This window comes from Lynx canadensis, chromosome C2 (assembly GCF_007474595.2).
Source record: "Lynx canadensis isolate LIC74 chromosome C2, mLynCan4.pri.v2, whole genome shotgun sequence".
Classification (NCBI taxonomy): domain Eukaryota; kingdom Metazoa; phylum Chordata; class Mammalia; order Carnivora; family Felidae; genus Lynx; species Lynx canadensis.
The window spans coordinates 144,756,573-144,768,573 of NC_044311.2; the positions used below are offsets into that span (position 1 = coordinate 144,756,573).

The window sequence follows — 12,001 nt, forward strand, 5'->3', positions numbered from 1 at the left end:
CACTTTTCAAGAAAAAATAATTGACAAGTTTACAGACATATGAGTCACACACACACACACACACACACACACACACGTGGGAAAGGCAAATAACTACAGCTACAACTGTGAAACCACACAAATGATGGGAAAGAAACAACTCAGGATAAACAAGTATCCTGTTTTCATGGGGGATGCCATGAAACAGCTTTAAACATAAATACATAATGGGTTTTAGAAATGGCATAATCTTTTAAGAACTATTTTTTAAACCATAACAAGACTTGTTAGCTGGAAACAGGCTGGGGTGGATTTGAACCACTTTACTCTTGAGTGGAACAAGTGTAAGAAACACTTGTTGCTTAAATATGCCCCAACCAAAGACTAGATATTGGAATCATGCATCAAAACTCATATCTTGTAAGGAATTTCACATAGATGAAAATTTTGATGTAAAAGTACATGGAATATATAGTACTGCTTAACCAAATTGGCAAATATTGTCTTGTTTATCTTAACAATAGCCCAGCGTCACACATTATTACTGCTTAACCAGAGAAGAAAACTGACCATTACAAAGATTGTTACTTTCTTCATATCACAAATCAAGGACTTGGTATGACAACGGAATTAGAAATATAAAAAGAAAATATCCCCTAAAGAAGGCTATTGCTTCCTTTAATACAAATAATTTTTCACAAGCCAAAAAGATAACTATTAATATTAAATAAGAAAACCAGGATTGTTATGCCAAATTGAAGTTTATTAGAAAAATGGAGAAAAATATTCAGTATGAAAATCAAAAGACAGGAACTATGACAGCCTCATCCGGATGAAACACCACACAGGAGCTCAGAGGATAATTTTCACATTCTTCTACTCTTCACGGGTTATATTCAAGAAAGGAAGGACTTGTCGTTCAGACGTAGAGAGAACCAGACTTCAACTCTTCAGAAAACTGGTGTCTAAAACCTGTGATGTAGGATAATCAGCACCCAACAGTGTGAGGCTCAGAATTGGTGAATGCCACGTCCAGGAGTAGAGGGTGAGAGTCCCCCACGGTGCCCTCGTTACTAGTAGCCACAGCCAGAGCCACAGCCGTAGCAGGAGCCATAGCCGCAGCCCAGGCCTCTGTAGCCACAGCCTCCGTAGCCGCAGCCTCTGTAGCCACAGCCTTTGTAGCCAGAGCTTCCATAGCCGCAGCCTCCGTAGCCACAGCCCCCGTAGCCGCAGCCTCCGTAACTGCAGCCTCCGTAGCCGCAGCCCCCGTAGCCGCAGCCTCTGTAGCCGCAGCCTCCATAAGAGTTTCCGTAGTAGCTTCCACACATGGTGTTGGCTGTCGAGGTTGTGCTTGGGTAGAGAAGGCGAGGAGAAGTGTCACTTCACTGTGAACATTTCTTCCTGCAGAGACCTTTTATATGTTCTCGATGTGGGTGTCGCCCGCTACATGTGTCATGTCATTGGCTAATTTTATGACTAATTGGGTTAGTTTGTTGTTCTTCAAACATAAGATAAAGCTTCAGAGGTATTATGGTGATTTGCTTTGTCCGGACTTCATGTATCCAGTTTAGAACTTGAATGAGGGGAGGCACTCAGTCACATCTACACAGTCCTACCCCAAATTAGACCTTCACTTTAACCTCCTATAATCATCCTTTATTTCAAGAAAGAATACATTTGCTCAGGTCTTGGCCCCCAAATAATTATATTATTGTAAAACATTTCACAGAGAATAGCATTTCTTTTCATTCATGAGTTTTTCTTCTCTTTTGATCCAAATAATTAATTTCTTCAGGGATTTAGTGGCTTTTTCTATATTGAAAACATAATGCATCTTTCATGCTCATAATGTTGATAATGATTTAACTCATTAAAATTTCAAGGGAAACAGGTCTGAACAAAATATCTTCTACTTTTGCACTTATACCAATGAGTTTTATTCTCATTTATGTCCAACTTCTATTGAAGGACAAGACAATGCAAGTTATTCTTTTATTTCTTTTTTTTTGTCCTAATTACATATGCTATCATTAGTTACTATTCTAAGTAACTGTCCAATAAGCTTAGCATCATGCATTTTTGTTAATAAATTTAGACAGAGAACTGTTTCTTTCTCAAAACAGTATGCTTTGTGACCTGACATGCTGAGCCCTGTTGTATAACCCTTGAATTATAACTATCTTCATTCAAATAGTGTGATAGCTCATCTTAAAGTGATGCCAAAGAAACGTGGGGGGGGGGGGAGTTTTATGTTAGAGTTAAAAAATGTACTGCTGTGTATTTGAGAAAAATGCATGTGGGAAGGCAGTATTATCTATGTAGTCACATTGATTTCTGATATTGGGTTATAGTTCCTAGGCAAAATGCCATTTTATCTATTCTCTCAAGTAATGTTAGGCAGGGTTTGTAGAATGGAATTGGGGCTGCTTTATATCACCATGAAGATGGTTCAAGAAGTTAGACACTTTCTGCATTTTAATCAACTCTCTCTGGAGATCATCAGAATAACGACACAGAGTTTCCCAAATTATTCAATTTGTCTTACGTGGTAACTATTTCAAATGAGTCAAAAAAAAATAGCCTCTTCAACGAAAAGTCGTTTCATACTAATGATCACAGCAACACATTCATCACATTCGGTGATCATGTTTTTGAATGTACTTTCCAGGTGCATTTCTTGGTAGGTGCATTTTTTGTAAAGTGCCGCATTATTGTGACATTTTGGTTACTATCAGCTGGACCAACATATAGGTGTAGGACATCTTCACCACATGACATTCAAATTTCCCACGGAGTAAATAGAAATAAACTCAATTCTCAGAGTTCAGAGCCTTAGCAAACAATTAGTTTTTAAGAAAAAATAGTGGAAATAGCATGATTTTTATTGTTCTTCAAAGATACTTACGCTCTTAAAACATTGCCTAAATTTGGTAAACATGAATTGCATCAGCTAATTAAAAAAAAACTATAATTAAGGTTTTTGTATTTGATTTAAGAGGATATCGAATACATTGCATTTTGTGCAAATGATATCTGTAATAACATTTGCTAGACATTTATCTCTCTAGAATTTACTTCCTAAAATTAGTGTGGTTCTCCTGAAAAATTAAGTTATTTTCTCTGATAATAGCAATGAAAGCTTCGCACTTGCCTTTTTCTTTTTTTCTATCTTTTCTGGTGTGTTGTCCTAAATATACTCCTTTCTCAATATATTCTATTATCATAAATTAGTACTCTTCCGAGTAATCCCCATTTCTATATCCTGCCTCATAACAAAACTTCACAAGTGTATTTCCATGGCAGTGTTCTGAGAACCTTTATCGCTCTGGTCCTGTGTTTTGATATTTCATCTCCAATATGCTTCTGAGACTGCTCTTACTGAGGTCATCAAGACCGCAGTCCTGCCAAATCTAGAGGTCAAGTCTTTATTTTACTCAGCCTCTGAGCAGCGTTCAGATTCACCAACTTCTGTCTTCATTCCTGAAAGGCTCTCCAACCTTCACCTTCAACCTACCAGGCACACTTGGTTTAATCCCAACCTCAGTAACTGCTTCTTCTAAGTGTCCTGTCTTTTTACGTCTCAGATTTTACCCTCAAATGTGAGAATGTCTCGCTAGGTATTTGCCCCACTTATGGTCTCTGGTCTCTACCCAAACTCTTGTTAGATGGATCACTTTGTATACATTCTCTTCTCCAATCAGTCTCTATTTATACTTCCAATCTCATTGCAGGTGTATTATATATAATATTTCATATACTTCTAATCTTAATATATAAATGTATATATCTTCATAGATTAATCATCATTAGAAATTTAACATGACAAAATTAAGTTGATGATTATTTATACTACCCAGACTTTTTCATTCTTTCCTTTTATGTCTCAAAGCATGCGTGGCACAGATCAGATCATGGCCCTCCTTGATGGTAATCCTTCAGTGTCTACTACCCACATTAGGATGGCTTGAGTACCTACAAGGCATGCAGTTAAATTTGAATTTCAATATTTATTTGCTACACCTAGCAACCCTGAAGCTTAGCAAATACAGCCGACATGACCCTGCATCTCAGAGCCTTGACTACATCTATGAGCTCATATGATTCCTCTCCATTATAATATATAGATCACAGTGGTTTCTCAGCTCTTCAAATGGCCCTAGCTTGTTTCCACCTTAAAGTCTCTGCCTTTGATCTCTTGAAGTAACATCGAGAATGGCTTATCTTTCTCTTGCTTCTTTCAGTGAAGCTTTCCATGACCTGTCAGTCTGAAGTAATCCTTCACCAATAACTCTTGAAGTTTTCTTTAGCTCATCTTGATTTATTATTTACATAGACTCATCACTATCAGAAGTTATCTCATTCACTCCCTTAATCTTTGTCCGTCTTGAATTCTCTGCCCCTGCTTAGTCTAGAACATAAGTTCTGTAACAATAGCATCCTTGTCTATCCTGTTCATTGCCCCATCCCAGTGCTCATAATAGTGCCTAGTATATAGTTCGTTCCTAATAAAATTTGACAAGTGAATTAGTAAATGGCCAAGTCAATAAAATGAAAGATTATTTTTACTTTTCTTTTTAACTTCATATTTTGGAATAACTTTAGACCTATAGAAAGTTGCCAAAATAGTACAGAAAACTCTTATATGCCCAACACTCAATGCTCTATAATGTTAACATCTTTCATCACCATGGTATATTTATCAAACCAAAGAAATTAACTTTGAACAATAGTTTAAACTGTAGATTTTACGGGTGCCTGTGTTAAGCATCTGATTTCAGCTCAGGTCATGATCTCACGGTTCATGGGTTGAACCCCTGTGTTGGGCTCTGTGCTGACAGCTCAGAGCCTGGGACCTGCTTCAGATTCTGTGTCTCTCTCTCTCTCTGCCCCTCCCCTGCTCATTCTTTGCCTCTCTCTCTCAAAAATAAATAAACGTTAAAAAAATTAAAAATAAAATAAAATAAACTATAGATTTTGTTTCACCATTTTTTTCCATTAGTGTCCTTTTTATGTTTCAGAATCCAATTCACACTGCATTTAGTTGCAGGATCTTTTTTAGTCTCTTCCAATTAGTGACAGTTCTCTGTCTTTCCTTGGCCTTCCTGGCCTTGATAGCTTGAAAGATTTGGGTGTTTTGTAGAAGAGTTTCCAATTTGGATTTGTCTGAATTTTTATCATACCTAGATTGAGGGTATACATTTTGAGCAAGGAAACCAGAAGAGATGTGTCTTTTCAGGGCAACATACCCAACAGTGCATGACATCAATAAACCACTTGAGAGTTTCTGGCATCCTTTAAAACTCAAATTTCTAATAAAATAAGTCCCTTCTTTTCTATATATTTAGGGGTAATTGGGTCAAACTTCAAGGTCACTGTCTGGTTTGGGGTCATGTATAAAATTATAGATTACATGTACATGTGAAGTAAAAACCAAAGCTAATAATATTACTCCCCCCAAAAAAAGATAAAACACTTAGTCATTCAATGTTTACAAGTGAATCCTGGCACTATGTCTCCTCTCCCACAATTTTTCCATCTTTCTCTCTCCCTTTGAAACTACCCTTTTGTTCCCAAGACAGAAAATATTCAGGTGTAAGGAGAATATTATTAAATAAAACTAGGGTTTTACACAGGTAGAATCTGCATAGGTTATATGATGGCATGGTAGCAATAACATAGTCTAAATTTGGAATCTGGAATAAACAAGTCACCAAAGTAGAAGAATCTCTCATCAAAGGCACATGATTTCATTATAGGCATCCTGACACACAGTAAAGTTGTCTTAAATATATTGGTCATGAGAAATTCTTGAGATGGTTTTAATACCAACTAGTTTGAAACATGAATCCAACAGTGCCTGTGGTTTGCCCCACATACCACTCAGTTCGTTTGTAAGGTTCTGGGTATATTATAAATTTAAAGCTCTAGAAACTGACTCTGTTCTTCTGAGCCTTCTTCTCACACATGAGCTTCTACAGCAACTACTATGATGGCCTGAGCTATGGCCATGGAGGCCTGGGATATGGCTACTACAGTGGCTATGGATATGCCTCTTATCGTCCATGCTGCTATGGAAGGTTCTGGTCTTCTGGATTCTTCTCAGAAATGTAGATTGTTGATCTTTATAGATCATTACCCTGTGAGGCATTATGTGTATCCCCTCCATTATTTATAATAACAGTATTATGGGCTATTCAAACAATGACAACCAAATCTTGGCCTGTAAGAACCACATCAGGACTTCTTTGATCTATTATCTAGAGTTTCTAACAATTTAAAACAAAAACAAAAAGACTCAGTGTTGTGTTATTCATACATGATTAAATATAAGCAACCTTAACAATTCCATTTGAAAAAATATCCAGATTCATTTTTCACTGAAAGTAATCTTATTTTACAAATGCACAGCATACACTATACACGTGTGTTTATATATATATATATATATATATATATATATATATATATATTGCTGTATGTGTGAAAGAAAGAGAGACAGTTTGTTCGCCCTTTGGCAATGTATAGTTGATAATACGGATGTGTTAGGCCTGATCGCTGTATTCAACCAGCACTTTGGCAAAATGTGTTTTCATGGGCAGATCCAAAGGCTACTGTAATATACCTTGGTCTTATCAAAGCCTCATCTTCAGTACCTCCAGTGTTTGGCTAAAATCACTGGTAAAAACAGCGCCCCCTTACTTAATGCTTCATTCAATTTCATTGTTTCTTGATACTCAGCAGTTGAATTTGTGGTTCTGGGCAACTGTAACTGTTTTCCTCTAAATTATATAGGATGCCTGTTTCTTGTCACTCACCGACAAAATATATTCTCAAACTCAATCTATGCATGGTGGTTACACAGGTAGCTATTCTGCCTGCAATTCCAATGTGGGTATAGAGTGAACACAGAATTTAAGTCTGCTTCCCTAAATTTTTCACAGAGGTTGATATTTGCCTGCCTTCAAGCCAATGACCTTTTATTATTCATAACAAAGCAGTAATTCGGGTAGACCAAATTCACAAAACGCAACTTTGACCCAACTATAGGCTGGAAAGTGCAGCCTTGAGCCTTCTAGTTTGGTTCGTGTTCAGCAAAGATGTTCATAATAACACTTCTTCATTTACCCCATTTATTATTAATGTTAATGATGATGTCAATAATGGTAAAGTATAACATAACAATATCTTCTAAACATTTAATGAATGGGGCGCCTGGGTGGCGCAGTCGGTTAAGCGTCCGACTTCAGCCAGGTCACGATCTCGCGGTCCGTGAGTTCGAGCCCCGCGTCAGGCTCTGGGCTGATGGCTCAGAGCCTGGAGCCTGTTTCCGATTCTGTGTCTCCCTCTCTCTCTGCCCCTCCCCCGTTCATGCTCTGTCTCTCTCTGTCCCAAAAATAAATAAACGTTGAAAAAAAAAAAAAAAAAAAACAAACATTTAATGACTATGTTAGAATTTGGGGCCTTTACAACTAATTTAAGATTCATACAAAATTACTTCCTGAATGGCTATTAAAGTATGAAGCTGGAAAAACTCTTAACCAGCAACAAAATGCATGTTTCCTGAAGGCACCCAGAGGATGTCTGTTTATCCTCCATCAATTGAAAACAGACAACACACAATTGTACCACTCTGACATCTACAAACATTGACAGGCAGTGAAACTAGAGGGAGAAACACTAAGGTAAGTCCCTTTCTAATAAGTTTGGCTTTGGTCCTGCCATAGTGGGCAGAAGTCTTAAAAGGCAGGTCAGCAGAGGGCCCTGTCTTAAAGCAGTCGAAAAGGTGAGTGGAAGCCATGTGGAAGCTATGGCTTTTGACTCAATCCCACACACTTAAAAAGTGGCCATCAGATATCAGGCCCTCTTCAGATATATTACACGCTTGAAAAAATTCAAGTCTTTCTGAAATTGTCCCAAGGACACAAAACAGATGAAGAAACATTCATTCAAAAAAATCAACATAATCTAGGTTTAGTGAGAGTCTTGATCTACTTAAGCTACAATCTGCTCCTTCTGTTTCTTCTCCTCCAGGTTAATATGGCAGAAGGTCAACACTGGGCAGAGGAGGCCATAAAAATAGTACCCCCTCTTTGTTGTCAAAGGCTACAGTATCTCTCCTGTGTAGGCAGGCCATTAGTATATCTCATGATCTCTTGTTCTATGTTGCAATGACTAAGTTGCAAGTGAACTTGGCCAAGAGGTAGGTGGTTCCCTTCATCTACCCATTCCTACCTGTAGTGCCAAGCTCTACCCATCACCCAACAAGCTAACAGCCATAAGTCCCTATCTTGCTTTCCATCACACCATTCATAGGAAGGAGGTTTCATGACAGGACGGGTACATCAAACCTAAAACCTAGAGGCTACTGCCCAAGCCCAGTGACTACTAGTAAAGCAGATGTGTCTCTATGAGAGAATAAGCAAACAACTGTTTCTATCTCCAGTTCTGGAGTAGTTGCTCAGATATTTTGCACGGAGCAGGAGGCAAGCCATAAAAACAAAGAGCTCTGGGGTGCCTGGGTGGCTCAGTTAGTTAAGTGTCCAACTTTGGCCCAGGTCATGATCTCACAGTTCGTGGGTTTGAGCTCCACGTCGGGCTCTGTGCTGACAGCTCAGAGCCTGGAGCCTGCTTCGGATTCTGTGTCTCTGTCTCTCTCTGTCCTCTCCCCCACTCACGTTCTGTCTCTCTCTCTTCCTCAAAAATAAATTTAAAAACGTTAAAAATAAATAAAAATAAATGAAAAATAAAACAGAGAGCTCTGAACACTTCTTCAAACGAATTAGTTTATTTAGAATAGTGTGTAGGAAATTCAAACTTAAGGGTATGCTTCAAACAATAGAGATTTTGATGATAAACAATTAAGAGGAAGTTTGTTGCTCTAAGACAACAAGCTAAACCATAAGCTGGCTAGTTTACCAGAGAGAACCAGGAGGAAAGATGGCTAAGAGCCCTCCTGGGTGCAGGGCAAACCTTAAAGACTAGCCTAAAAAACAAACAAACAAGCAAACAAACAAACAACAACAAAACAAAGACAAAAACTATATATATATTCTCACTGCTGGGTGAAGAATTCTATATATGAAAAACTCTTTTGACTGATTGTGTTCTTCAGATCATCTGTCTCTTGGGTTATTTTCTGCATACTAGTTCTATCAGTTTGTCAGAAGGGAGTTGAAAATATCCAAGTGTAATTGTAAATTTCTCTATTTCTATTTTCAACTGGATCACATTTTATTCATATGTTTTGAGACTGTTGTTTGGTGTATACTTAGAATTATTATTTTTCCTGGTGGATTAATCCTCATAAAATATGTAATAGTTCTCTTTGTCTCTTGTAATTTTCTTTGATGTGAGGTCTATTTTATCTGGTCTTAATGTGGCCACTCCTGCTTTAGTTTGTTAACAATTATAGAGCCTAACTTTTTCCATCCTTTTACTTTCGGCCTACCTATGTCAATGAATTTGAAGTCAGTTTCTTATGAACAGAATATAGGTAGGTCATGTTGGATTTTTTTAATGCACTTTTCCAATCTCTGTCTTTTGGCTGTTGTATTTAGACCATGTGCATTCAATGAAATTGTTGATATGTTAGCAATTAAGTCTGCCACTTTATTATTTGTTTTCTATTTGTTTCTTCTAATTCTTGTTACTCTGATTATTTTTCTTGCCTTCTATGTTATTTTTTAACATTTTACAGCATTACATCTTAATTTTTTTGTTTTTTTTTAATTTAAATTTTAGTTAGTTAATATACAGTTACATATTGGTTGCAGGAGTAGAATTCAGTGTTGCATACAACACCCAGTGCTCATCACAAGTGTCCTACTTCGTAGCCATCACCCATCTAGCCCATCAACCACTGACCTACCTCCATCAACCCATAATTTGTTCTCTATCGTTAAAAGTCTCTTGTGGTTTATTTCTATCTCTCCTCTTTCCCACCCCTTCCCATATGTTCATCTGTTTTGTTTCTTAAATTCCACATATTAATGAAATCATATGGTATTTTTCTTTCTCTAATTGACTTATTTTTCTTATTATAATACATTCTAGCTCCATCCATGTCATTACAAATGACAAGATTTCATTCTTTTTGATGGGTGAGTAATATTCCATTATATATGTATATAATGTAGGATGTAGTATATACATACTATATCTTCTTTAACCATTCATCAGTCGATGGACATTTGGGCTCTCTCCATAGTTTGGCTATTGTTGATAAACTACTATAGACATTAAGGTGGATGTACTTCTTTGAATCTGTATTTTTGTATCCTTTAGATAATGCCTAATAGTGCAATTGCTGGATCATAGGGTAGTTCTATTTTTAGTTTCTTGAGGAACTTCCATACTGCTCTCCAGAGTGGGTGCACCCCTTTTCATTCCCACCAACAGAGCAAGAGGGTTCTCCTTTCTTCTCATCCTCACCATCACCTGTTGTTTCTTGTGTTGTTAATTTTAGCCATTCTGACAGGTGTGAAGTAGCATCTCATTGTGGTTTTGATTTGTATTTCCCTGATGATGAGTGATGTTGAGCATCTTTTCATGTCTGTTAGCCACTGGATGTCTTATTTGGAAAGGTGTCTGTTCATGTTTTCTTCCCATTTTTTAACTGGGTTATTTGTTTTTTGAGAGTTGAGTTTGATAAGTTCTTTATAGATTTTGGATACTAATCTTTTTCAGGTATGCCATTTGCAAATATCATCTCCCATTCCATAGGCTATCTTTTAGCTTTATTGCTTGGTTCCTTCAGAACATTTTTATCTTGATGTCAACATGATGTTATCATATTTACTTTTTATTTTCCTTGCCTTCAGCAGTGTGTCTAGTAAGAAGTTGCTCCAGCCAAGGTCAAAGAAGTTGCCGCCTCTAGAATTTTGATGGTTTCCTCTTTCATATTTAGATCTTTCATCCATTTTGAATTTATTTTTATGTATGCTATAGAAAGTGGTCCAGTTGCATTGTTCTGCTTGTCACCATCCAATTTTCCCAACACCATTTGTTAAAGAGACTGTTTTTTCCCCATTGGATATTCTTTACTGCTTTGTCAAAGATTAGTCGACCATATATTTGTGGGTCCATTTCTGGGTTTTCTATTCTGTTCCATTGATCCATGTGTCTGTTTTTGTGCCAGTACAGTATTGTCTTGATGACTACAGTTTTGTAATGTAGCTTTAAATCCAGAATTGTGATGCCTCCAGTTTTGTTTTTCTTTTTCAGGATTGCTTTGGCTATTCAGGGTCTTTGGTGGTTCCATACAAATTTTAGGATTGTTTGTTCTAGCTCTGTGAAAATGCTGGTGGTATTTTGATAGGGATTGCATTGAATTTGTAGATTGTTTTGGATAGTATAGATATTTTAACAGTGTTTGTTCTTCCAATCCATGAGCACGGAATGTTTTTCCATTTCTTTTTGTCCTCTTCCATTTCTTTCATAAGTGCTCTATAGTTTTCAGAGTATAGATCTTTTACCTCTTTAGTTAGGTGTATTCCTAGGTATCTTACTGTTTCAAGTGCAGTTGTATCTGTATTCCTTGATTTGTTTTTCTGCTGCTTCATTACTGGTATATACAAATCCAACAGGGGTGCCTGAGTGGCTCAGTCAATTAAGCTTCTGACTTTGGCTCAGGTCTTCTTTAATTTCTTGGTTAACTCATTCATTCTTTAATAGGATGTTCTTTAACTTCCATGTATTTGAGGGCTTTCCAAATTTTGTCTTGTGGTTCACTTCAAGTTTCATAGCATTGTGATCTGAAAATATGCATGGTATGACCTCAATCTTTTTGTACTTGTTGAGGGCTGATTTATGACCCAGTATGTGATCTATTCTGGAGAATGTTCTAGTGCACTCAAAAGGAAAGTGTATTCTGCTTCCTTAGAATGAAAAGTTCTGAATATATGTTGAGTCCATCTGGTCCACCGTGTCATTCAAAGCCATTGCTTCCTTGTTGATTTTCTGCTCAGATGATCTGTCCATTGTTGTAATGGGGTGTTAAAGTCCCCTACTATTATTCTATTAT

General features: G+C 37.1%; 1 protein-coding gene across 1 annotated transcript; it reads right to left on the reverse strand.

Annotated features, from left to right (window-relative positions):
- Positions 1–1,018: 1,018 nt before the first annotated feature.
- On the reverse strand, positions 1,019–3,457 carry LOC115522948 (keratin-associated protein 21-1-like). Its single transcript, XM_030328489.1, has 2 exons — positions 3,414–3,457; positions 1,019–1,329 (listed from the first exon to the last, which is right to left on the reverse strand). The coding sequence occupies exons 1-2, from the start codon at positions 3,455–3,457 to the stop codon at positions 1,053–1,055; spliced, it is 321 nt and encodes a 106-aa protein (XP_030184349.1). The 3' UTR covers positions 1,019–1,052.
- Positions 3,458–12,001: the final 8,544 nt, after the last annotated feature.